This window comes from Mauremys reevesii, linkage group 4, assembly GCF_016161935.1.
Source record: "Mauremys reevesii isolate NIE-2019 linkage group 4, ASM1616193v1, whole genome shotgun sequence".
Lineage (NCBI taxonomy): Eukaryota > Metazoa > Chordata > Testudines > Geoemydidae > Mauremys > Mauremys reevesii.
In genome coordinates, this window is record NC_052626.1 from 42,074,763 (window position 1) to 42,102,384 (window position 27,622).

At 49.3% G+C, this 27,622-nt stretch overlaps 1 protein-coding gene across 3 annotated transcripts; it reads right to left on the reverse strand.

Moving 5' to 3' along the window:
* Nucleotides 1-2,898: 2,898 nt before the first annotated feature.
* Nucleotides 2,899-25,761, reverse strand: BATF (basic leucine zipper ATF-like transcription factor). 3 transcript variants are annotated; one of them, XM_039536731.1, is made up of 5 exons: nucleotides 25,182-25,761; nucleotides 24,091-24,172; nucleotides 11,940-12,323; nucleotides 9,270-9,374; nucleotides 2,957-4,505 (listed from the first exon to the last, which is right to left on the reverse strand). In XM_039536731.1, exons 3-5 carry the CDS (start codon nucleotides 12,003-12,005, stop codon nucleotides 4,296-4,298), a joined length of 381 nt encoding a protein of 126 aa, XP_039392665.1. In that variant the 5' UTR covers nucleotides 12,006-12,323; nucleotides 24,091-24,172; nucleotides 25,182-25,761; the 3' UTR covers nucleotides 2,957-4,295. The 3 variants fall into 3 exon arrangements, with proteins under 3 accessions (XP_039392664.1, XP_039392663.1, XP_039392665.1); XM_039536730.1 differs by lacking the exon at nucleotides 11,940-12,323 and having other exon boundaries at nucleotides 2,899-4,505; XM_039536729.1 differs by lacking the exon at nucleotides 11,940-12,323 and having other exon boundaries at nucleotides 2,899-4,505; nucleotides 24,091-24,175.
* Between the last annotated feature and the right edge of the window lie 1,861 nt (nucleotides 25,762-27,622).

The following is a 27,622-nucleotide window of genomic DNA, read 5'->3' on the forward strand; positions in this document are numbered from 1 at the left end:
GTGACTTGTTAATGTTGAGTTTATCAATTAATTCCAAAACCTCCTCTAGTGACACTTCAATCTGTGACAGTTCCTCAGATTTGTCACCTACAAAAGCCAGCTCAGGTTTGGGAATCTCCCTAACATCCTCAGCCGTGAAGACTGAAGCAAAGAATCCATTTAGTTTCTCCGCAATGACTTTATCATCTTTAAGCGCTCCTTTTGTATTTTCATCGTCAAGGGGCCCCACTGGTTGTTTAGCAGGCTTCCTGCTTCTGATGTACTTAAAAAACATTTTGTTATTACCTTTGGAGTTTTTGGCTAGCCGTTCTTCAAACTCCTCTTTGGCTTTTCTTATTACACTCTTGCACTTAAGTTGGCAGTGTTTGTGCTCCTTTCTATTTGCCTCACTGGGATTTGACTTCCACTTTTTAAAGGAAGTCTTTTTATCTCTCACTGCTTCTTTTACATGGTTGTTAAGCCACGGTGGCTCTTTTTTAGTTCTTTTACTGTTTTTCTTAATTTGGGGTATACATTGCATCATTCCAGGTGAGATTAAATCAGCTGGGGAAAGGCTGCTGCCCAAGCCTCCTTTTAACAGGTAGTAGTTTTAATCATTCAGATTCCTTCCATGGTGTTTAGTCAATGGCTGAGCTTTAAATCAGCTTTGATTTATCAGAATGCAAAAAAGCTTCCCCAAAACGTTTTTCAACATGAACATCTCGCTGAAGGGTATCAGAGGGGTAGCCGTGTTAGTCTGGTTCTGTAAAAGCAGCAAAGAATCCTGTGGCACCTTATAGACTAACAGACGTTTTTGCAGTATGAGCTTTCGTGGGTGAATACCCACTTCTTCGGATGCTGAAGCCATTCATGTCTGAACAGTTCTTCTTACATCCAGTAGATGTCAGCACAATACCAGTGCTTAAGTCCCGGATCCTTAATTCCTTAAATAGCAGCTATTCTCTATATTTCTGCCCCTCAGTTCTTCGCCACTGACCTGCCCTCTGAATGAAAACATGATTTCTCTGTGTGTATTAAGCATCCTTCCATCCACTGCTGCTCAGAGAAATCTGTTAAAAGGGGAAAACCTCTAGATCTGTTATAAAGGAGAAAAATCAGAACATACCTCTATTGAACAGATGGGACTAAGAGAATCTTTCAGAGGGACAGAGAGGAATAATCATTAGCAATTTTGATTAAAACAGGGCAAACTGGTATGTGCCCAGGTGACATCAAAATTCTCCAATTGTGACATCATAATCATCTCCACACCAATCCACTGTGATCTCTGACAGCAGACTGTGGCTCAGGGCTGGGTGTGGGGAGACAATACCTAAGGGGCTTTAAGAAAGGCAAGATGCTGCTCTTATGCAAAAGTCCATAGGAATACAAATAAGGGGAAAAGAAATATAGAAAATACCCATTGGGACTGGCTGCTAGTGTCATGGTGAGAGCAGTTCAGATTGGAAGGCATTTCTTCTGGCACAAACATAAAGAACCCCATTGGTATTTAGTAGATCTTGCTGCATACAGAGCTGTTTGAAGGAATTCTTCCTGCTGGCAGACAGCCACACTAGAGGCAGGTGCTAGAGCTGAAGGTCCCATTGTGAAGGGACTAGTGTTTGTTTAGAAAGAGAGTGAGCTCTGGTATTCTTTGTCCATGTCCCCGTAGAGGAGATTGTTGTGAAGCCATCTCCCAGCCTTATCCTTTACCCCAAGTCCCACCACCCAAGCAGGGGGGCCAAAGCTAAAGCCCAAGGGCTTCAGCCCCAGGTTGGGGGCCTGTAACCTGAGCCTTGCCACTCAGGGCTGAAGGTGGTGGAGCTCAGGCTTCAGCTTTGATCCCAGGCACGGGGGCTTGGGCTTCGACCCCAGACCCCAGCAAGTCTAACACCAGCCTTGGTGACCCCATTAAAACAGCATCATGACCCAACTTGGGGTCCCAACCCACAGTTTAAGAACCACTGGCCTAGAGGTAAAACAGGCTTGGAATTTCAAAGCAGTGAAAAAGCACTAAAGTTGTGACCATAGACAGAGATTCCCCATAAACCAGGAGGTATTTTAAATCAGTGGAGACTCCTGCTATGGGGCCTGTGCTCTCCCCCAGTAAGGAGACAGAGCCTGATGGATCCCTGCACGGGAAAGAACAAATATGGGAGCAATAGACCCACTGTACGCTCCCCAATCTCTTCTAGACCAACATGCAAGGTCAGCTCTAGAGATGATAGAATGAAAAAGCCAGTAGAACACTCAACAGGACCCAAAGCACTTACCAGCTGGAAGGAGAGGAAGTGCAGTCTGGAGCACTCACACTAAATGATCCCTTTGGGGCTGCAGCTAGTTGTCTTTCCCAGATTTAAAGGGCCAGCTACTAGATGAGTACATTCTGGGAAAGAACCTATGAAACGGGGATCTCAAAGCAGGGCATTCATTGCGGGGTGAGCCGTTCCGGTTGCTGTCTGACTGAATATGATGAAATTCCTACCTGTGTGAGATCCAGGGATTTGTAAGATGCCCTGAGATGGCCCCAGTCAAAGCCTGCTAGATTTTATATGGCTGGGATATTTACAACTGCCTTTTAGTGTCTTCTGCTTTGGCATATTGCATACAAAAAAAATCCAGATTCCTCTGCTCCCTGCCTGGGATTTGCACTGGGCCAGCCATGCTTGCCTGTGGAAGCCCTGGCACCCTGCCTCTGCAGAGATGAGAAGGGAGCTAGGAGCAGGAGGCTGCCCTCTATGGCCTACCTCTCTCCAGATTCTAAAATGGTTCTGCTAGAATCACCATCATCTTACCCCTGTGCATGCCCTTCCCCTTGGCAGAGGAGCCCAAACTTCCACACAAACACCCATGAATCCAGGGGAGCAGGGCTTCCCTTCCCAGCAGGAACAGCAAAGTTGGGAGGCCATGTCCTCTGAAGGAGGGTTAGTGAGAAACCTCACAGTGTTTCCTAGGCCCCTCCTGCAGCAACTTCACATGGGGGAAGAGGAGGATAGCACCCATCACTGGTTCTTCCCAGGTGTACAGTAAGGTTACTAGTGGACTTCAGGGAGTTTCCTGCTCTTCTGCATGTCACTTTTGGGTTTGTTCTCTGGCACAGCAGAGAGACTGGAAACAACCTCCTGTGAGCGAGGAGGGCACCCATAGCTCAGATCAGTTAATGCCAGAGCTTCAGTACAATGCCTATTTCTTACCCCTCTAGCAAAGCTGCAGACAGTGCCCCCTGCTGGGAGAACACTGCTGCTGTTATTCCTTAAAGTAGGCAGTAATTTTGACAATGGCCAAACACTAATCTACGATAGCAACAGGGTTTGCAGAGGCAGGCCGCACACAGACCTGTGCATAGGTCTGGGGCACATGGGTGGCCAGCTCCCTGATTGGTGTGTGTGTCTGCTGCAGATACAGTCCATATTGTTATCTGTACCTTTGTCTTTCTATCATGACAGAGCCAGCAAGGATCTTTAGTGAAAGAATTTGGTCTGCAGGCAGCTGAGAGCTGGGGGAGCCAGCAGAGAAGTGAGTTGTAACTGTGTATGTACAGGTACCAGTGTTAGCAGCCAGTCTCATCCCTGCAGCGCTGAGGAGTAGATCTCCCACAGGAAAGGCCAAAGGATACAACAAACACATAAATGGCCCTTCCTCATCCTTCCTGGTCCAGAGAGAGGGCAGAGACATGTTACACATTGACAACAGGCCGCTGTTGTCTGGATTAGACATTAGCACAGCTTCTCCAGCCCCAGGTCCCCGCTGCTTCATATAGGGCTGTTCCCCAGAATTTCTAGTGTTGTCTTCTCCATTTTCTGCCACGCTCAGTGTGTAATGTGGAATCTCAGGGGAGGCCAGGCCAGGTTTTTAAAGAAAGCGTTAAACATTTTACTCTTTATTTTTTAAAAAATAAACCAGTCTTCCCCGCTACCCCATGGCCCCTCATTCCCAGCGCTCCTCTCCTGGGAGCACTCACTGGTGAAGTCTCCAGCTGACTGCTCACATGGAGACAGGGTTCCTGTGTCACATAGACCCATGCGAGGGTCCCAGTGCAAACAACAGAACAGGGATTGGTGCCAATTTGCAAACGCTTCCCTTCTCTGTTGATCTGAGATTTAACCTCCCTGAAGATGCCTCCTAGTGTTCTGCCATATCTGCACCGGGGCCAACTCCTAGACATGTGACCCTGGGCCTGGCCCAGTAGACGCTTGAAGGAGGGGCAGGAATAGCTGTAACAGTCCATGTCCCTCCTGTGAACCAAAGAGTGAGCCCCGTGGGGTCTCTGATTTCCATTTGTGGAGCCTGCAAGCTGCGTGTCCTTGTGGCCGGCCTCAGTGCTGGAAGCGTGGGGAGCTGATGTGGGGCTGGTGGAAGGAGTGTGTGGCATACAGCACCTCCGGGGGCGGTTGGGGCACCGTGGTCAGGATGGAGCAGAGGGGCTCATGGGAACTCAGCATTGAGGTGAAATGCTTCATTTCTTCCGTCAGCTGCTTGATCTCTCTGCGCAGGGCAGCGTTCTGCCTCTCCAGGTCCTCACTTTCCTGAGGGCACAAAAGCAGCAGGGGCTAGATTAGTGTTCTGCCTGCAAAGCCATCACAGGGGTGGGGGGAATTCTGGGAGGCAAACTGGCAGAGCAGTATGTCCAGAGGGGGTGGGAGGTAAGAGATGGTATCTCTGCAGAGCAGCAGCTGGAGGACAGCTGGGTTAGTGCTCAAACTGCAGAGAGAGCTGGCTCCCATCTATGTTATTATTATACATTGATATTGCTGTGGTGCCAAAAGCAACCAGCTGAGGACCCCATTATGCTGGGCACTGTACACACATCTAGGAAAACGACAGTCCCTTGCCCCAAAGAATTTACAGTCCAGGAAACCAACATAACAGTGGATAAGACAAATAAGCAGGGGGGCAGATGGGAGAACAGGGTAGGATGTACACACTTCTCAGCCAGTCAGGAGCAGTGATCACAATTCACCCCCTGCCTAACAATTCACAGGTTGCAGTTTACTGTGTGCTTTACAGAAGAGACAAGTTTGAGGAGGGCCTTGAAAGAAGACAAGGGGATGGCTTTTCTGATCTATCTGTCTGTCTGTCTATCAGCATCTTTCAAGTGTCTGGCTGTCACTGCAGTATCTGAGGGCTTGGCTACACTTACAAATTTGCAGCGCTGCAGCAGGGTGTGAAAACACACCCTCTGCAGCGCTGCAAATTGCGGCGCTACAAAGCGCCAGTGTAGTCAAAGCCCCAGCGCTGGGAGCCGCGCTCCCAGCGCTGTCCGTTATTCCCCAGAGGGAGGTGGAGTATGGACAGCGCTGGGACAGTTTTCTCCCAGCGCTGGCGCTTTGACTACACTTAGCGCTTCAAAGCGCTGCCGCGGCAGCGCTGCCACAGCAGCGCTTTGAAGTTTAAGTGTAGCCATAGCCTCAGTGTTGCTGGGAGCAGTTGGAGCTGTCTTAGTGTGGTGACCAAATGTCCCGATTTTATAGGGACAGTCCCAATATTTGGGGCTTTTTTTTATATGGGCTCCTATTACCCCCCACTCCCTGTCCTGATTTTTCACACTTGCTATCTGGTCACCCTATGCCTTAGGGAAGGGCCTGGGGGTATCTGGGTGGGGGGAGAGAGGTCAGAGCCCTTCATCTCACTACCCCGGAGAGTTTCCACAGTGACACATTTCCTGTAAATTCAAAGCGGCGCTGTGTCTGGGCAACTCCCACCCCACCCCCAGCCAGCCAGGGGTCCTGCCACGGAGCCAGTGACATTCTCAGCCCTCAGCCACACTCTCTCCCCAGCAGCTGCTTACGAGAAGTGACAGCAGCACCAGCACGTTCCCCGCCCAGGCACTCACAGCTCCCTCTCACGCACACACCTCCCAGGCCACATCCCGACCTGAGGCAGATTGGCCTGGGGGGAGGGGATGATAAATAACCGCCGTTATAATCAGAAATAACCAGAAAACCACCTGTCACAGGAAATCTGTCATTGCCATGGTAAGACAAGACTCACTGCTTCCTGCCAGCGCCTGGGGAAACCAGACGTATGGCAGGGAGGGGGAGGTACATTGATGTGACAGAAAGAAAGAGGGAAACTGAGGCCTCAGAAGAAAAAAAATGAATAATAATGGTGGTGATGATGTACAGTCCTGCCTAATGGTACTCAAAACGCATGACAGACTGTATGCACCTCTCCTGAAATGCAGCCCTCACTAGCATGGAACACCTCAGCCACTGAACAGCACTCCGCAATGCTACTCAACAGTTCGAGACAGGACCCGAAGAATCATATGTCCAGTTGAAACCACAGTGGGGATTTGGAGAGACAGAATGTTGGAACCTAGGTTGAAATTTAGGCAGGCTACTGGGGCACTGAGACTCTATGGACAGTGCTATGAGATCTTGAATGACTGTTTAACATGCTCTATGCCCCGCAAGGGCTAAATAGCTACCCAGCTAGCCACTCATCCAAAACAAAGCAGCATGCCACATCTCTGATCACCCCACTGGGATTGCTAGTGGCAGGAACCTGATTTCTAAAGGTCTCTATTGCCTCAGTATTGGGGCACCTTGCACTAGTTAAAACAAACACACCATCAGATATTAATTGCCACAGCAGGACCTTGCAGAAGGGAGAGGGATCTCTCAGATCACTGGGTCCCACACAGCCTAATGCTTCACAGATCTTAACCAACTCCACACTCATCAGCTGACAAGAAGGCAGTGTGGGGAGTTTGGGAGTTATAGGCTCTTAATGACTCACCCCACTAGAGTAACAAGCCACTCTATTCTGCACCAGTTAAAACTTCTGGATCCTTTTAAAGTGATTACAGTGGCCTGAACTAACCACTGACACTGGAAAGTCCTGCTTCCAAGAGGCACTTTCACAGCCACTATGCCTATCAGATGAAAAGCGTTTGGGGATCCATTATAATCCAGAGACTGGAAACTATATTGGCCAAGGTTTGACAGGCATCTCCAGCAAAAAGGTGCAACCCTGTCTCTGTCCCATTCCTCCAGCTCTCTCCCCTACCCATTAGCATCAGTTCTGTCTTATCCAGGATGATCTTAAGCTACTTTGCTCCCATCCACGTCCCCACCTTTGCCAGGTACTAGGAAAACAAAGAGCTTGTAGTATCAGTGTCATCTGCACCATGGTAAAACTGCAAGCCACATGCCTCACTGTCTCCTCCAGCAAGGGGAATGCCTTGGGACACAGCAGGGGAGGGCTGGAGGAGAGGAAAAGTCAGTACTCATTCCTGCCCTCTGGGGCCGCTGGGAGAGAACAAACCCACTGAAAGGCTTTCCAATCTGCTGCTGTGAGCTGCAGCAGATTAGTGACTAACCCCCTGATTGTGGTATCACCCGACACTGACAGAGCTAACCAAATCAGCACACCTCTAAAAGGATCATTGGCCATGGATAGTGAGGAACACCTTCCCTGTAATGAACCCACTACTAAAGAAGCATTGAGGATACCTGTGCAACCAGGCTGTGGCAGAAGCTGTTCCAACACCACTTGCTCAATAATCCTCACCATAGTGGGGATAGATGGGGGTGTGGAGGCTTCTAAAGTCAAGGGACTGTGTCTCGAGCAGAAGCCTGATGACTCCCTGTTTAAAGGGAAGTCTAAGATTTAATTACACAAACTCAGGAGTCATACCCTCCTGTTCTGACACCACTCCCATGCCTGCGACCTGCAGCCAAATACTCAGGGTCCCTGGAAAAGTAGATGCCAAATTCTTTACACTGAGAAAAGTGGCTTTGGGCAGTAAGTGGGAGTCGACAGCCTGACACCCCATTCCCTCCCAACCCCATTGCACAGTCCCAGTGTGGCAATATGGCAAAGAAACAGGGTGAAACTAAGAGAGGCAAGATGTATGCCGGATATCAGGACCGTGCAAAGTATTCAGCTGTGGAGCCCTCTCCCAAGGGAAAGAGTAGGAGCCTCACCACCAGGGACATATAAAATTAAACTGGACAAAACACTAGTAAGCATACAACAGGGAATTATCCTGCACAGTTGGCAGGCAGTGGACTCGCAGAGACCTAATGGGGCTTTTCCAGCTCTAGGGCTTGATTCTCCATGGCTTTGCACATTGTATCATCATTTAAACCTATGCACAGCAAACATAAAATGCTACCAAGTCAGAACGGCAGTGTTTTACATGTTCTTTGCATGAATACAAGAGGTGACAAGAAGTGCGAGGTGAGGGAGTGTCAGGCCTTGTGTATTTAGGCTTTTAAAGGATTTTTGAGACAGTCAGAAGAGACTAAAAAGGTAACGATAATTTCAGGGCAAGAGGTAAAGTCTTGCCACAGATTAAAAACTGGGTGCAAAAAGTAGGACTATGTGGGCAATTTACAGCTCCGAGAGAGGTTGAGAATGGGGTCCCTCAGAAATTAGTCCTAGCAGCATGGTTATTCGTTGTATTTATCAATGAGCTGGAAGGGTGGTAACATTTGCTGATGACACAGAATTAATAAGGTTGATCAAGAGTAGGGAGGAATTCCTGGTGGAACACTAGGTGACTGGGCAGAGGAAATTCGTTGTGGACAAGTGCAAGGGGAAGGTGCATACTGCTGGGTCTGAAATACAGGCGGATGTCACCAGCCAGAGAAGGCATCTGCTGTGTACACAACAGCAATCAAAACTGCAAATAAAGGGGCCTCACCCCGCTCTAGGGTGACCAGACAGCAAGTGTGAAAAATCGGGACAGAGGGTGGGGGGTAATAGACTTCTATATTAAAAAAAGCCTCAAAGATTGGGACTGTCCCTATAAAATCGGGACATCTGGTCACCCTACCCCGCTCCCATTGCAGCAAGTGGCAAAATTTCCATTGGCGTGCATGGATCAGGATCAGACCCAACGTATTATTGCGGAATGGAGAATAATATGGGAAAGAATATACCTCTAACAAAGAGAGGTACATTCCTCATTCCTCCCACCCAACCCAGGACCCTGTGCTCAGCTTCAGCCACCTCATCTCCAAAAGGACAGAAAGAGCAGAAACAAAAGGTCCAGAGAATATGAGGAGGAGCCAAGAGGAGAGGCTTCAGCAGAGGTGACTTTCAACAGAGTACACCTGTTCCATTTTGAAGGGAACATCTGGCTGCTCCTGGAAGGAGCACCCTTCACCTTCACCATCCAGCTGCTGCTAGAGCTGCCAACACATGCTCTGCTGGCCCATGTTCTTCCTGCCCCTGCCTGAACTGAATGGCTGTGTTGTGTGTTCATCTATGCTAGAACATGTCCCCTTATGTGTGCAAGGCCCCAGAGATCCAGATGGGGAGAGAATGGAAGCTTTTACCAAGTGCAGGGTGTCTGCCTTCTGGGTCTGCCTCTGTCTGCTCTTCTGAGCTGCGATGCGATTCTTCTCCCTCCTCTGAACTTTCCTCATGTCATCAGAAGAATCCTGAAAAATACAGGGCCTGGGAATGACAGAGACATCACCTCCACTACCATAGAGAGGCATGAGGTCAGGGGTACAGGGGCAGAACAGCTCCAAGCGAACACTCCTCTCAGCAAAGATCACCACACCCACTATTCTGGCCACATAGGCCACGTGTCCCTGTCTGACACACAGCATCAGTGCAAAACCAGGGTAGAGGTGCTCTCCTACTACAAGGATGTATGAGGCACTTAACAGCCACCCCCCTGAGATGTAATTCTATAAGCTGGACATGCTGGTAGAACTGGGAAGTGAACTCTGTCTTCATGGTACAGGCTTGGGTTGTAACCCGCAGAACCACAGGAGTCAGAGATGAAAAAAATAAACCTGTTGAATCACCCAGTCCAACTTCCCCAAAGGCCAGGGCAGGACTGTCCTCTATACAGCACTTTTTTATTCTTTGTGCAGTAGAGTTTCCAGTGTCCCATGCCAATGGGGCTCCCCCCTTCCCCTGGGAGATGATTCCACTGCCTGACTTATCTCACTGCCAAGGAGTCAATCCTGGCATTCAGCTTGCTTTTTGCCTTTCTTCATTTCATTCTCCGACAATTCTATTACTCCTAGTTCCCATATGTCACCCTAAATAATTGCCCTTCTACTCTGGGGTTTATCTGTTTCATACATTTGCAGAGTTATGTCCCTGCTTAGCTCAGCTACAGGCTCAGCTTTTTTTATCTTTCCCCCTGACTCAGTCACTACAGATCCCTGATCGCTTTGTTTGCTCTTCTCGGAACTCCCTGCATTTTAATGTCTTGCTGCTAATGTGGTATCCAGAACTGGCGGCAATATTCCAGGTCACATTTTCACCGGAGTTATGCGGAGAGGGGGTATGCCCTCCTAGCTCTGGGATGTGAGGTCTCTTTGCTTGAAGATCTCACTCCTCAGCATCATTCAGCAGCCATTCCGGCATTAATTGTTATTATTTCTTATTTTTATTATTTATTATTATTATGGAAGGTTCTCTGCTGATAACTGATCCTCCCACTCTCTCTGGCAGCTAAAACCCTCATCAGATCCTATCATTTTCTGTCTTCCACTGTAACTGCTGCCTCTCTGGACTCTCTGACACGTACACCACCTCCTTCCTTCGCTTGCAAAATGCAGCCTCTAGAGTTATCTTCCTGAACCATCAGTCTGTCCCTTTTCTTCCTCCCCCAACTTTATGATCTCTCCATTTCCTCAAATTTAAACCTCATATCCTAACCTTCAGTTTCCTTCCTCAACCCACCCCAGCCAACATATCCAGCCTACCCTCTTACCTTATTGCCCCCAGCCCTGCACAGTGAAGATCCCAGTCTGGATACCCCACTTGTCTACTTCCCCCTTGACTGCTGTTAAGCCTCATTCCCTTCTAGACAGAGTGCTCTCCCAAACCCTGTTTGCCCAGCCAGCACCATCTACTCAGTGTTTGTCCAGGGCCGGCTTTATGACCCGTGGGGCCCGATTCAAATACCCGGCGGTGGTCCGGGGCTTCGGCGGCATGTCGGCAGCGGGGGATCCGGTCCAGGTTTTCCGCGGCATCGAAGGACTCCCCACTGCCGAAATGCCACCGAAGACCCCTGGAGCAGGGCCCTCTTAGGTGTGGGTGTGAGGCCCTCTTAGGAGCAGGGGCCGATTCCGGGGAATCAGGGGAATCGGCCTAAAGCCGGCCCTGTGTTTGTCCATAAGCTCCTCGGGGGTAAAGTCCCTCATATCTGGTGTCCTGCACAGCACCATGTGGTTAACAGCTAGCAAAGAATAAAGTACCCAGAAAAGAAGATGGAATCATCCAGGACACGTCTTAAGAATAACCCCGTGGTAGGCATGTCACCAGACAGCCGGAGGAACACACAAAAGGGGCCCACTCAAAGAATCCCTCTATACAACAGCACTTAGACAGGGAAACTTATGGGACTTAAATAGAAAAGGTGCAGAGAGCAGCCCAGGATAGACAAGGATAGTGGAGCCTTGTTCATGCCCTAAGTGATATCTGATGGCATGGGAAGGATTTGGATTCAGAATGAGATCCTGACCACATGCTGGGGGAGGGCTCAGAGCCCACAACAGGGTCTCTTCAGAGACACTGGTACTCTCACTTTACCAAGCTCCCAGCCTGCGGGATGCCTGGAGTTTGTGGGGTGGCCCCTGCAAGTCAGAACCAGGCGTTTCAGGTGCCGCCCCTCATGTGGCCTGTGCTAATGTGGTTCCTCTGCAAAAACACTCCTCACGGTGTCCTTTGGTTTTAAGCTTGTTCCTGCATGGGGGCTTCCTGCTTAGCTCTCTGTGGCCTGGTTTACATGGGGGGGTTAGTTTGCACTAACTCAAGCCAGAATGCATTGAAAACGCCTGCATGAACACAATGCAAATCTTTAAAGTGCAGTAACTCCCTGTTCGCTGCAAATTCTGTACTCCACTTTCAAAGTGGAGTAAGTGCACGGTGGACTGAGTTAGCGTGTCCCTCCCCAGGCTGGTTCCTAGAAAGCCCTGCCATTCTGCGCTCTGAAAACACCCCAGGATGGGAGCATGGCTGCAAAGAATTCAAAGTGTTACCTGTTTGCTAGGTGGGGGTGACTGGCTGAAGCTGCTGGAGTCGCTGCTGTCAGAGCTATGGGGCATGGCTCGCGTCCCTCTTCCCAGGGCCTCTTCTGCTTCCTCTGTGTCCTTGGTGCTCTTGGTTTCCTTTGGCTTTTACTCACCCCTCCCGTCCCCTGCCGTCTTTCCCTCTCTCCCTTGGTTACTTTCTTTGCCTCTTTCCCCGTCCCTCTCTTTGTCACGTTGCTCTCCCTGTGTCACTTTCTCTGCCACTCTGCCCCAGTTCCTCCCTGCACCTCTCTCCTCTCTGTCACTGCACCTTGCAGTGATGTCTAGGTCTTAGGCTCCTGTGGTTTCTCGGAAGCTGCGAGGGACGTAAGCTGAAAGTCACATGGGCGGAAACTTTACGAAGAAGAAAAAAAGTTACATTGAGAAAAAAAAACACACACATCTGGGAAAAACGAGCTTCAAAATAGCTTGAAAAACCCCCGACACCTTCAGGCGGTTTGAGAAACAGCGACAAAGTTTCAAAAGAGACAAACAACCAGAGAGAAAAAAAACCTAGCACAAGCTGCAAAATACAGCCCCTCAGAGAGGAGGAGGCGGCGCATAGAGACACAGAAAATGCCAAAGCCGCTCATTTGTAAATGTAGCATGCAGGGAGTTTGATCACGTGCCAGGTACCCTGGGCTCCCCACCCCATCTGCCAAGCCCAGCTTGGGAAGTTCCCAGACAGACTCTGAGTTGCAGACCTCCCACCTTCCCAGCCATCCACCCACCAAACAGCTGAGGTCCCCAGAAGTGACGTGGTTTGCAGGGGTCCTGGAGAGGAGACCAGGGCCATTGGCAAGTGCACGCACAGGAGATCTTTTTGTGCAGATGGTTCTGCATCTTTGGTACACAGGCCTCTGAAAGTGCCAAACCCCCCAGAAGGAGGAACATTGGGAGCAGTGTGGGGACTGCCTTTGACAGTATTAATAGTTTCTGTTAGCCAAAGCTCTCCAAGCACTTTAAAACATTAATTAATTAAGCTTCAACTCCCCACCACCAGCCTGGGAGGAACATATTATTATCCCTGTTACGTATGCAGGGAGACTGAGGCGCATAGATGGTTTCACAGAAAGTCAATAGCAGAGCCAGGAATAAAACCCAGGAGTCCTGACTCCCGATCCCCACCCCAATCAACCACTAGACTTCAGTCCCTTGCAAAGCTGTGATTAGATCCCAGGAGTCCTGATGCTCAGTCTCCCCTGCCCTAACCATTAAACCATACTCCCTGCCAGAGCTAGGAATAGAACACAGGAGTCCTGACGCCCAACCCCCTGCTATAACCGCTCGTGTAGTAGAAGGGGCCAGAGCCAATGAAGGATACCTGACCAGCATCTCATGTAGGGATACATGCCCTGAAAGGACACAGTCCCCGCACTCCTTGTTTGCTCACATGTGGGCCATTTTACCAGCCTAAGATGGGAACGTTTTGCATTGTGATGGTTGATTGTGTCTTGGTTTTGTTGTTTTGCACTAAAAACACCATTAAAGCATAAATTCATCATTGGCCTCCATCCATCCCTTCACCAGCCCTGAGCTGCCGCAGGGCTCAGGGTATTTGTGTCACCTTTGTATCTCCTCTACCCCAGGCTGGCCAGGGGATACTTCAGTCCCTGGTGCCATTTGGCATAGCCTGAGGGCCCCCAAGGGGCTACTGTGACAGCTGGGAATAGCTGGCGTGCAGCAATGCCCCCCAGGAATGCCCCCAAAATACCTCTTGCAGTAGGGGCTCCTGAGGGGGTGGCTCCTTAGCCAAAGGAATTACCAAGAGGGTGGATCACCTAGTTTTATGATCCTTTTATGCCTTCAGACCCAGAGGGACAAAACATTGGGATGAGCTGGGCCCATTTGTCTTTTCTGATTTGCCCTCTCTCCCCTCCCCTTCTTTTCCTCCTCCCCCTTAGTGTCCACCTCCCTGCACTCGCCAAACTCTTCTCCACTCCTCAGTCTGTCCAAATCTCTCCCCACCATTCTCTCCCCCCTTGGTCGGCCCAGGGCAATGTCAAGCTACCTGAAAGGGGAGCAGAGCAAGTGGGAAGAAAGCAGGAAGGCCAGGGTTAGAATAGAAGAGGCAGCAGGGAAGCATTGAGATTAATGGGGGAGCTGGGATGGGAGGGGTACATATGGATAGTGGGGATCCTGCAACTCCAGCCTAAGGGGCATGGGCAGAGCTGATTGGGGGTCAGGACTGGAATAGCAGGCGGTGATAGCAGGCAGAGCCCTGGGGATGCTAGAACAGCAGCTGGCCACACTTTGCTTTCTGAGCACTGAGTTCCCTTTGCTTTCTTTAGTTAGGGACATGCTGAGAATCCCCCTAGCAAGGCAGGTCACAACTGTGGGGTTCCAACATGAGCGCCTGGGTGGAAACAAGTCAGTAATGCAGTGATGTTGTGAGCTTTGGGTTTGCAGATTAATTTTTATTTCCAGCGGCAAAGCAAACCAACAGGGGAGCAGAGAGCACATGCTGGTGGCTCGCACAGAAGGCTGCACAACTCAAGGTGGTTACTCCCGGCTTTGGTCATTCATAGACACAACATGCATCCTCTCATGGACAGGTACCAGCGAATGAAAACAAATGTGTGGGGCTCTTTATGGGTTTGTCTACACAGGGATATTGACTGGCATGGCTATAGCTGAATAATTATTCCCTATGGCTGTGCCAGTCAATTTCCTTGTGTAGACAAGACCTCGCTAATTTGTATGGACCTCACCATCAGAGCATCTGAGCACCTTACGGTCTTCAACATATTCACCCTCCCAACACCTTGGTGTGGTAGAGAAGTGCCAGTGCAGCTTACAGACAGGGAGTGGAGGCACTGAATGTCTACACTGCAAAAAAACCCATGGCAGCGAGTCTCAAAACCCAGCTCAACCGACTTGGGCTCACGGGGCTACAATCAGCAGTGTGGATGCTCTTGTTCGGGCTGGAGCTCAGGCTGTGTGACCACCTCCCCCACCAGCTGGGTTTTAGAGCCCAAGCTCTAGCCTGAGCAGGAACGTCTCCATGCTGTTTTTAGCCCCATCACATGATCCCCACGAGCCTGAGTCAGTTGACCCGGGCTCTGAGACTCACTGCCACAGGGGTTTTTTTGCAGTGTAGACGGACCCTGAAAGAGGAAGGCCTACAGCAGGGGTTCTCAGACTTTTGTACTGGTGACCCCTTTCACACAGCAAGCCTCTGAGTGCAACCCTCTTATACATTAAAAACATTTTTTTATATATTTAACACCATTATAAATGCTGGAGGCAAAGCAGGGTTTGGGGTGGAGGCTGACAGCTCACAACCCCCCATGTAATAACCTCACGACCCCCTGAGGGGTCCCAACCCCCAGTTTGAGAATCCCTGCCCTACAGCTTCCCAAGTGGCTAGTGGGAAGCCTTGTTTTTCGTTTGCTCAACCAGAAGCACCTGGAAGTGGCCTGATTTTCAGAAAGTGCTGAACACACACTGTCCCTTTCAAAATCAGGACCTTAAAAAGCATCTTATGCTGGGCTCCTACAAACTGGGGCCCACTCACCCAATCACTTTTAAAGAGGTAGGCCTATGAGATTTACCCAGCATCATAGAGGCAACCTGTGGCAACGCAGGGAACAGAACCCAAGTCTTCTAAGTCCCAGGCTAGTGTCCAAACAACAGAAGCACCCATCTTTTCCAGTACCTGCCCCTCTCCCTTCCTGTGATGTTCTGTCTCCATGGGGCCATTGTTTTCCCCAGAGTGGAGCCCTGGATTCCTAATGTGCCAAAGGGGCCCCCACTTCCACAGCTGGTAAGTGTATCTCACAGTCAAGCCAGCCACCAAGGAGACAGAAGCGGGGGAAGGGGGAAGTATATAAACTGGCCTGAAAGATTCAGTGAGCAAGAGTAAAACTGAGACAAAGCATGAAAAGCTTGAGTGAGCTTTTCTTTGCATAGCTGACAGGCAGATTCTGCTCTCGGTTACACCGTGGTGTGAGTCCAGAGCCATCTCCGTGTCTGCTGCTGAACATACACTAGCCTAGGTGACAGCACACTTGGCCCCAGTGATTTTCTGAGCTCTCCATCTGGCTGGGCAGCACTGAGGAGTGGAGAATGAAAGTGGAGGTTCTTCTCTGCCTTCTGCACACAAACGAGAACCCTGAGGCTCCCCGGTAATGTGCTCAAAAGCCTATTTAATTGATTCCTTTCCCTGCTCTCCCTCACCAACTTCATCCCCATTCCCACCATGCCTTCATAGAACCACAGGGTTAGAAGGGACCACAAGGGTCATCTAGTCTAACGCTGACAAATTCTGAAGTGAGACGGAGGTAACTAATCCTCCCGCTCACTTCAGCTCTAAAAAGTTCAGCACCATCCACCCTCCTTGATCTGATCCTCAAAGCTACTCCCTTTCCCTCTATCGAATCCCTCCTCTGCTGTGATGCAATGGGGGCTCAGCCCATTGATGAGGGCTCAAGGGCCAGCTGGGGAGAGTTGTCACTTTATATATTTATAATAATACTAATATTGCCAATGTCTGTACAAATGGTATCAGAGTTCAATTGTCTCTCTCATCCCATATGTCACTGGTCTGCTTAGACGGTAAACTCTTTGGGGCATGGACCAAGTTGGCAAGTGTTTGCACAGTGCCCAGCACAATTGCACCTCGATCCCGTGTTGAGCCTGGGGTGTTACTATAATACACAGATTAAATTATAAGATTCTACTTGACTATAGCTGGTGACTAACAGATCAAGCTCTTTGTTCTTCTCTAAATAGTCCCACCCAGAAGCTGCACAACCTTTTACACAGAGACAGACACAGGATCTACAAGCCCTTCAGATCACAGCAGTCCTAAGAGCACTCCTTCCTTAGGTAAAAAACATCTTTAACTGTGCTATAGGGTAAATGTGCTAAATTCTTTTCTTCAACAGGCTAATAAGCCCAATGGATACAGGAAATGCAGGGGTCATGGTGCAGTCTGACCTCAGGAAAGCATCTGACACTTTTATCTGATGTTCTCTGAGGATAACTAGAGAGACGGGGATTCCCTGGAATGAGCAATACAAAACTAGTTAAACACTGACTTGAGAGAATAATTATCCATTGTTTCATGGGAGGAGATATCGAGCGTGATCTGTCCAGAAGGGAGCTACTCTCTGTCCAGCCCTGGTCAATATTTTCATTAACAGCTTGGGGGATGGAGTGTAGACTCTGCTGGGCAGCGATACTAAGTTGGGAGAGAATCACAAACACTTTGGAGGAACAGATATTAAAATCGTGATCCAGATGAAGGGGGGAGAGGGCTGGAAATGTGCATTGCCAAGGCTGTGTGTAGTTAGGAGGGAGCACATCCTGTACTGTGTGGGACCTCAATACAGGCAGCACCTCTGCTCTGAAGAGGTTGTGCTGGATGCAGGCAATGAGGAAGTTTGCTACCTTGGGTAGTCTGCCTGCCCTTAGCAGAAGCCTGCACTTCAGGACTAGGGGATAGTTCCAGTTCTCTCTATGGCCAGTTGACCACCCGCCTCTGCTTAAGGATGGACAAGTAAATGGACAATGGATGCTAGCAAAACTATGTCAGCTGTGACTGAACACAGGATAAGTGAGATGCTGACTCCAGTCTCCTGGCTATGAGGACAGCACAGCCTTTGGAGCTGGGATCTGGGACTGGATGGTTTAGTGGCTATCTGACACAGTTGCAAGGTTGTTTGGTTCTCAGCAGCCCAGTCACTTTCTTCATACCCAGGAGAGCAAGAGCAGAAGAAACCATCTGGCAGTGGCTCCATTAACAGCTGCTGAGAGCAGTTCAGGGATCCAGCTGGGGCCACAAACTCTCCCATGGGACCTTTTGAGTTTCTTGAGCTTAATCACAGCAGCAGGGAGGCAGTTATCTGCGGTGTTGAAGGGACTAAAACCAAAAGTCAGGTTTCTGCCACTATTGTACCTGCTCAGCTCTGGGGAGTGAAGATACTTCTCAGTGGAGACTGGCGTTCAAGGGGTGGGAGGCAGGCAGCATTGTTCTGGTTCCTTCTCTCTTCTGAATAACAATGACCACTTCAGAGCAGCTGAGCCAGAGGGGGAACCCCCTGGAATGTCTTCACCAGGGCCACAAGGGACAATCCAGGAGGCTGCAGGACTGCAGCATCTCCACTGTAGTCTCCTCTGCCATGTGATAATGCTACATAAAGCCCAGAAAGATTCACTGTTTCCTAACTGGACAAGGAACTTTATTGGGACAGGAAAACACTAAAGCTTCTGCCTAGAGCCTGATCCAACCCTCTCTAGCCTGCTGCAGATTTAAAGGAACAGCACACACTTTTGTACATCTCCCTCCCCCTCAAAACCCCTGGTTTTCTGTACAACCAACATTTCACAAGAATTACTATTTAACAACAAATCACAGAGCCAAAGAAGTTACTGGCATCACCATTCTGTAGCTGGCAACATTTTTCAGCTTCATGTGTGATACTTTATGGAAATTATTTCAGAACCGTGGTTCTTTGCAAATAATGTGCTACATCAGTGTAACAAAAACTGGGTGTGATTGGTTGTTGGTGATCCCTCTGTTGATACTCACACCTTCTTGTCAACTACTGGGAATGGGCCACATCCACCCTAATTGAATTGGCCTCGTTAGCACTGACCCCCACACTTGGTAAGGCAACGCCCATCTTTTCATGTGCTGTATATTTATACCTGCTAACTGTATTTTCTACTCCATGCATCTGATGAAGTGGGCTATAGCCCACCAAAGCTTATGCCCAAATAAATGTGTTAGTTTCTAAGGTGCCACAAGGACTCTTCGTTAGATTAAAAGCTGTGGTAGATGAAGTCTTCTCTATCATGCTAGGTTGCCAACACTGTATTTCAAAAATAAGGGACTGTTTTCTTAGCACTCTTCCTCATGTCACGCACTCTCCTGCCAGCAGGCGCTGACTGGAGTGGGGGCAACTATCTATAGGGGTAATAAAGGTAGCTCAGTCTCTACAGCCACATGACTTTTGATCTCGCTGTTGTGTTTGCCAGTTAGTACAAAGGTAGGTGGTGAGTTTGGGACATGGGAGCTAAACTGAGTCCCAATGTCTCCCCACTCCCATGCTCTAGTCTCTTGCCCAGCCGTTCCCCATTCCTTGTCCCCTGTCTCCTTGCCTAGCCAGTCCCTGTCCCTCCTCCCCTCTCAGCTCAATCCTCCTCATCTGACCTCAGTTTCCCTCCCCACCTACTGGCTGCCCCTCCAATTCCCTCCTAGCTCCCAGTTCCTCTCCCCACCCCAACTTCCAGGCCCAGTTTCTCTCTTCCCCCCTGCCAGCCCCCAGTCCCAGTTTCCGCCTCTAAGGCTCCTTGTGCCAATCTACCTCCCCCACTCCCTGCTGCAGATCCGGCTATTGTCCTTCTGCATTAATCAAGCAGCTTCCTCCTCCTTGCTGCCTGGGCCCAGCTGGTGGTCACTGAGAGCAGAAGCTCCCTATTCTCAGTTCACATGCCTAGACCTGGCATCACATGCAGCAGCCCAAAGCTGCAATTGTAGGGAAAGTCCTGCTCAGCCCGGTCTAGAGCATACCCACCGCACATATGATCATCAGGAAATTTAGGGGCTAAACTCTGAGAAGTGTCTACTGAGTGTGTGCGAACTGATATTTTTCTAAGGCTTGTAAATTGGCCAGATTTCAGCAGATGTTCACCAGAATGACAAAAGGAACATTCCTGACACAAAGGCCACCCCCCCTGCCAAATTTCAAATTGCTGCTCCAAAGCCCGGGGGCAACAGAGCTTCTCAAACAAAAGGCTGACCGAATATTTTAACATGGACAGAACAAGGTATTTTCCCCATGCCTCATTCTCAGAAATGGCTGGACCACTCTGGCTTACAATTCCAAGAAGTTTGGCAAAGTTATAAGCAACTGAAAACAGGGTTGTATAATGGGAAGTGTTGAGCAACCTTCAGAGTAGGCAGTGCTGCCAGCCCTTCCTATAATGCACAGCCCCTATTAGACAAGAGTTGTCTAATATTTGTCCTCGTTGATTTTTGCTTGGGACTGGGTCTTAAGCTGGGATGAGCTTCAGGCTGTAGCAAAGAGAAAAGCCTGAGACCTCAAAAGGCTGTATTTGCACCAAGAATATTCATCAGTTCTTCTACTCTAGATCTAGAACCAGTGCAGCTCCACCAGTACTAGCAATGGTAGGAATACAGACCAGGCAAAGCTTTTCCACCCCACTCTGTCACCTAAGCTATGCCCAGAACTGCCAACTCTGTGTGTTCCCTGTAGACTATACATTTTCAGATCCTTCTACAAATCAATGGGGAAATACCCTCTGCTTGGCTGTCATTTCCCATTCACCTGCCCCTCAGGGGAGGAAAGCCAATCAGAGCTGCTACACAGGCTAATGGACAGACCTCTGCCTTTCAGTAAAAGGTGGACACATCTGTTGTCGGGGACTGGTAAACTTCTCTTGGGAAGTGCTGTTGTAGAAAATTTCAAGGGAGCAAATTGTTCAGGTCAATCTCTTATGGTTGGAGCTGCAGTGTGTATGAATGTAATAAACTTTTAAATATGCTTAATAAAAAACAACCCCAGGTTATAAATGTGTAACAAAAAAAAAAATTCCCTGAAGGTGAAGCAGAGGTCTGAACCGTGATGAAGTGCTCAGCCCTTTGATTTCAGAGCCCACTGAGGAACAGCTGCACCCTGTCAGCTCTGCAGCTATCCATGTGACCTGTACCCCACCGTATGTACCTGTCACCATCCCCCAAGGACTGGATACCATTAGTGGCTGGGAATGGGCTCAGCAGCCTTTATGCGGCGCACATGCTTGCAGATGCCCAGCTGGGCTCCAAGACACTCTACCGCCAGGGGATTATTGTGAGCCGTATAAATAATAGTGCTATACCCGCCTGCATTGGGCTCCACTCCCTTCCTGGCTCAGGAGATGCATGATTGCCTCCTCATACCAGTTTAGGAGGGGCCATCAAAACAGTGCTCTGCCCAGGGGTGCTGGAATAATTTGTATAGTGGGGGGGTGCTGAGTTACTGAACCAAACTGTAAACCCTGTATCCCTGAATCCACTTCAAGCCAGGGGGTGCAGCAGCCCCCCTAGTTCCAGCACCTATGGCCCTGCCCCAATCCATGGGTGCGTGTGTAGCATAGGAATGGGTTCAGTGTGTGTATGCTGAATGAATGCTTGGGGGAGTGTTGAATGAAGGGGGGTAGGTGGTGGAGTAAGTTGTGTCTGGTGAGTACGTGCATAAGGAGCGGGTGGGTGGGAAGACAGGATGGTGTGAAAGTGGGTGCGGAAGGAATGCCTGTTGAGATGTATAGAATGAATGCATCGAGAGGCACATGCAGGACAAACAGGCCATGTGTCTGCCCACTTACACAAATGTGTGTAAAACAGAATCTACTGGGTTTATGCTTACAAATGTTGGTATGTACAGTAGGTAACCCTGTTCCACACACAAAACAATACATACCAGTGGCATGAATAGGTCTGAATGGTGTCAGCCTTCATAAGCCAGGATCCCTTTCCAGGGAATAACTTCAAAAGATGAAATTTTAACTGCATGAGCTGTACTATAGAAACAATCTGCTGTGCCAGGAGCAGCAGCAGTGCCTGTCATGGGGCTGTCGTGATAGGTGCACACTACAGATGTGCTGTAAGGCACAAGAAATCCACCAGTCAATAGATGACCATGGAGGCATGGCTGGGATTATATCATTCTGATGTAGCAGGACGGAAGGATGGCATGAGGGCAGACAGCTAAAAGAAAATAGTAGGAAAAAGGTTACAAACATCTTTTCCCTACCAGTCTGAACACTCCATTGTTTAGTAATTTGTGACCCAACACTCACCAATTGAAATGGGAATAATGGACAGCTCTGTCGTTAGTGCTGACAACTAAAAGGGAGTTATTTCCACTTACATTGCAACCACAATGTCATTAATATTTAGAGTTTTGTGGACAGCACATGGATCGGAGATGTAGTTTCCATGCTGTTGCTGTAGCTAGAAACTGCTGTGAACTCAAACTTAGGAGAAGGTGCTGTAGGCAGTTCTGGGCTAACATGTCCATAGGGAAAATTCCTTCCTAACCCCCGTCACTTAATGGATGGTTTATATCCTGAAGCAGGAGGCTTTATAAGCCATCTCTATGTTTTTCATTCTTGTGATTGGCATTCTGAATGTTCCTATTAACCATATAAACCTCTGTTTTATTTTATTTTTTACAAACCCTGTTATGTTCTTGGCCTACAGGTATCTTGTGGTGGTGGATTCCAAAGCTAATTGTCCAATAGGTAAAAAGTATTTCCTTGTATCCATTTAAATGAACTGCCTTTCAATGTAATTGAACAACCCCTTGTTCATGTATTAGGAGAGGGGGTGAACAGAAGTACCTAGTCTCCTATCTCTTCTAGACCATGCACTATTTTGCACATCTATTATGTCCCATTTTATCAGTCTCATCTCTAAGCTAAGCAGACCAATCTTTTTAGTCTCTTTTTAGGGAGATCTTCCATATCTGTAATCATGGTCCTCACCCATCACTGAACTCCTCCTGTTTCTGCAGTAGCCTTTTGAGGTAGCATGACCAGAGCTCAATACAATACTCCAGGGGAGGGATCCCATTGATTTATACAATGGCATTACAATATTTTCCATATTATTTTCCCTCTCATTCCTTATGCATCCTACTATTTTCTTTGCTTTTCTTGACTGCACATTGAGCAATGGTTTTCACTGAGCTGTCCATAGTGGTGCCTGGGTCATTTTCCTAAGTGGTTACAGCAGGTATGAAGAATTCAACAATGGGAGTCAATAGATTAAATGCTCCTTCCAATGTGCATTACTTTGCATTTGCCAATATTGAATCCCATCTGCCATCATGCTGCCTAGTCACCCAGCTTTGCTAGGTCCCTCTGAAGTTCTTCACAGTCTCCTCCACTAACCTAAAACATTTTGTCATCTGCAAGTAGAGTTAAGGAATGAATCACTAACAGGTAACTTTGTTTCCAAAGACGGTCTCCACAGCAGAAAGAAGATTCCTTGTTTTCAACAAGTGTCTCCAACTGACTGCATGGTGAACCCACAGGTTTTCCTGCAGCTGCTGATCAGTGGTGAGAACCCTGGGGCCCAGACCCAGAATGGAAGGTACTTACCAGAAATCCACTAACTGGGTCTGGCAACAACCTTCATTTTCTAGCTTAGGGGACAATCACAAGTCCATATCCCACAGTAAGGAACTGATCAGTTTTCAGCTTATCGCTCAAAACCAAAACCAAATGTGTCCTGGATACATGTTCCATTGGACTGGGATCCCTATATTTGCCAGAAAAGCATTATTGCCAAATTTCCTTTGACTACATCCAGGCCTTTCAGAATAAGCCAATTTCCAACAAATCTGAGAGCGTGTCTGCTCTGACTTTGCTGGAATCATGTCTCTGGAACAAGTACAAGCAGGGACTGCAGCGTCAGGACTCAGGACTTCCCCTGACAGCACCACAAATAACACAGCTCAGCAAGTTCATTCTGCAGAAATCAGATATCATCAAAGTAAAGTGGAGGTTACTGGCAAAGGATCCTGCCCTAGAAGCTTCATCTGAGATGTGAAACTCTTCAGAAAAACCTCTCTGTCACACAAGACCAAGCTCTGCTCTCAGTCACACCCATGCAACCTCTCTGGTCAGCAGGCTTTCCTACTTGTGACTGATCCCGCTCTATGTCTCAGCCACAGTCTCTCTTCATCTCACAGCACTGACTCCAGAGCCCTATCACTCCCACTCACAGGAGTCAGGGATGGAAAAGAGCCAGTATTGGCAGAGTTTACAGCATCTGAAAATTTTTGCTAGTGGCAGTTTTCCAACTAACCTGGAGGCTGCAAGCCTCCATGGCTGCTTTCCTCCTTCGGCCTCCCACAACGTCTGCTTCCTTCCCTCCCCCCAGGGCAGCCTGACCCGTTGCCATGAACCCCATTGCACTAAGGTCACAGTCTAAATGAGCAAAGATAAACCAAGGAAGACCATTCTGATTTGACAGGAGGGAAGGTGAGGCTCAGAGAGATTGAATCACTCCCCCCAGGGTCACACAGTAAATCTATAGCAGAGCTAGGAACTGAACTCAGGTCTTGTAGTTGCTGAGGCTAGTACTTTAGCTACAAGACCAACTTACCTCAGATGCAGAGCCTGCTGCACACTCCCTGCCCACGGCCTCTCTCTCTGTGCTGTGACCAGCTGAGCTGTACCTAATACTTCTGCTGGGAGAAGAGAAACAGTTGGGAGTAGGGAGGAAGCCATTGAGCTGCCAGGAGAGGAGAGGCTCAGAGAAATTGAGCCTAGCGTAGGCTCAATTTGCTGTAAATTAAAACAGACACAACACAAGCAAAAAACCTGAGCTAGCAGCTGCTCCTCTTTCTAAGACCAGAAAAGAATTAATCAAAGATGAAACCCAACTATGCTCCCTTACTCCAGAGACCAGCCCTTATGCCTGGGAAGTTTTGTCTCTGTGTTATTCTTATATCCTGCTGTGCTCATCATTATGGTGTTGCAGTTATTGATGTTCTTCTCCCTGCCCCTCTTTAGCCCCTTTCCTCTCACCAGGGCCCCCTCTCCGTCTGGACTGTGCCCTGCTCACATTTCTGCCTGGCCCCAGACCACAAAGGTGGCGGCACTGGCACCAGCTTTTCTCAGAGCAGTTTCTGAATCTCTTGGTAAATATCAGGCTGGGGATTTTTTGGGTTATTTTTTTTCCAGTGAGATAAGTAGAAAGAAGCAAGAAAAATACACACCCATTGGCCTTGGGCCCTGACACAAAGTGAAACAGGGAGGCAAAGGGCAGGTTACCTCTCAAAAATTAATTAATACCATTTTCCACAGTACCACAGACTCCTACCCAACCTACACCAGGAAGGACAAGGAGACTGTGCACCATACAACAGGCCCTCTAGGGAGCAAGTGGCCCAGGGGAAGGATGTGTGATGAGCAAAAATGACTCAACTTATAGGGAGGAAGTGGGAATTAATTGCTTACTAAGGGAGAGGGTTAGGAGTCTGACAGTAGGGAGATGAGAGGGCATCTGCACGGAGTCAAGGAAGATGCAAGAGACTACCATTAACTAGAGCTCAGTTGCTGGTGGGGGCCCTGGAGTCTAGAAGGAAGGCAGGGCACCGGGAGGCTAAGTAGTCAGTTTTTGTAGAAGACTGTCCCTCCTCCCCTGTCCCTGGGTCCCAGGTCAGAGCCAGAGCTGCACTGGTCTTTACTCACCGGGCTGCTGTGGGAGGAGGAGGTGAGAGTGTCTCCATGGGGAGAACAGGAGAAGGTGGCTGAAGGCCACTAGGGAGCCGGTACAGAAGTGACAGAGCAGGTCTGGTTGGAGAGAGTGGACAACGAGACCTGGACCTGGCTGAACTTGGCTCATTGTTTCCAGTGTGAGCAGAGAGACTGCAATCAGCTTGTTTATTTAATGGGGAAATCACTGAGTACCTACCCGGCACAGTCCCTGGCCCCACCACAATTCTCTGGGCTCCAGGCAAGGAACAAGAAACACTGCTCCTGCACATCACCCCCGCTGGGAACACCTCCAGAAGCAGAGCTTTCCACCGTATCCTTACAGCTCCCCCTGCTGGGAAAGGCTAGGGCTGCAGGAGATAGTACCAAGAGTTGGGAAGAAAGGTGGTGTTCTCCCTGCAGGCTTGACCTAGGATGGGCCCCAATTCCACAACTAGTAGATCAAAGGTGTCATTTGCTATGGGGCAAGGGGGAAATTGCTCCCCACATCTTGGTTTCCCCCCTATGAGTTTCAGGGAGCTGCCTAGGGTGGCATATTTGACCCAGCTGCCCTCTCTGTTACGACTGGGGAGGGGGGAGCCAAATGTGAATGGCGTTATGACCCCATGCACCAGGTCACAATGGCACTCACTCAAACTTGGCCCCTCCATTATGGATGGGCAGCTGGGCCAAATCTGCCACCATAGGCTAATGAGGAAGGAGGTGGCAGATTGTCTTGAGCAGCCTCTGGTGCCCTCACCCCCACCAATAGGATAGGCACCAGCATCTGTAGCAATCTGGGCCAGAGCTGAGGCGCAATCTGGGCTCCGACCCCTGCCCTGCTCTTGCTCTGGTGATAGGTGAATTATCTCCCCGCTGGTCCACGCTCCCCACCCACCACACTCCCCAGGACAGGACCCGTTTACCACCTCCCTCTGGTATGGGATTGGCCTACTAACCCTCCATGGCCACTGCAGCTTCAGTGGGGAGGAGGAAGTGGAGATGCTGACACAACTCTTCCCCCTGAATTTTTCTGAAATGATGCCCCTGTAGTAGATAGCGATGGAGGAGGGAAGCTGGCTTTGCCATGCTGAGAGGGACGTGAGCGTGGTCCGGATGTGGATAAGGGCTGTCTGTTAGAGGCAAGGCAGCGGTCCCTGCTTGGGACCCGCATTTGGAGATGGAGGTGGGTGGGCAGCCGGCCCATGTGCTCACAATTTCCATTGTGCTGCTGCCACCATTGAAATGAAAATCTCTCCCACGCTCTAACCACCCTGTTTCCATCCAGACAATTGTGGTGAGAAGGTCAGGGGGGCCTGTGAGATATTGTGGGGCTAGCAGCCCATGTCAGTGCTTCCTCTGTGCTTCTTCCTTGGGACCACATGGAAGAGTGAAGATAGTTAGGGGCCATTAACAGTCGATGTTCCCATCTGAGATGAAGGGGAGAGATTGGGAAGGGCAGAGGGACTGAGGCCTGTTACAAGAGCTCAGAGCTCCTGGAACTCTAATGCTATCCCTGGCTTCACCCATGGCAGCTGCTTTTTGAGCAGAAGGATCCTCTCTGCTCCACTATTCTGCTCTCCTGGCAGTCACAGTAAAGTGCATGGGTGGGGGTGCTGGATCTGTGTGTCAGCTGGCTAATCTTTGTGTTTTGTCCTTTGTGTTTTCCAGGTGAATCCCTGTGCCTGTACTCTGTGCTGCCAGCACTGACACTGAACTGGGTGGACAGTGCTTAACTCTTTGTGGGTAGGAGCACTGTGGGATTGAGCTGGGAGGACAGCATTGCTGCTGCTCTGCTAGCACTGCACTGCTGCAGAGTGTCGGGGCGGTGGCTGACATGGTGCTCTGCCATGCTCAGAGCAAGTGCAGACACAGCTCTGTTACTGCCGGGTGTTAGAACCTGGACAGATAGTTGAGTAGTTCTGTGTGCAGATATGTGGTATGTTGCAGACATTTTAGCTAGTTGCAACCATGCTGGCAGTGCCCAAATTATCTAGTATGGACACGGTCTAAAGAGAACACAAACTCTAGAGCTGGGAGGCAAACAAACTTGATCAAAATAGTCCCAAAATTAGAAGCACAAAAAGCCAAAGGGAGAAAAATGCACCAAAGAAAATCAGTGTGTCCTGACTCCATATCACTGAGAGATGGGATCAGCCGCAGACACCTTCCACTTTGCCCGCTGTAAAACACAGCCCCTATAGGGCCCCCAGGGCAAAGCTCTCTCCGCCCACCCCAAACCAGAGCCATTAGAACAGCCAGAGGCAGAAGTACTACAGAGAACTAACAGCAAAAAAATTCCACTCATCACAACCTCTGGGTGCCAACCCTGCTAGTCAGCCCAGAAACTCCTCCTAATGACAGTGAGAAATAATCTCCATAAACCAATAATCCCTGAGCTGCCCTAGCACCAGAGGTTGGAGAATAGCCTCTTCCCC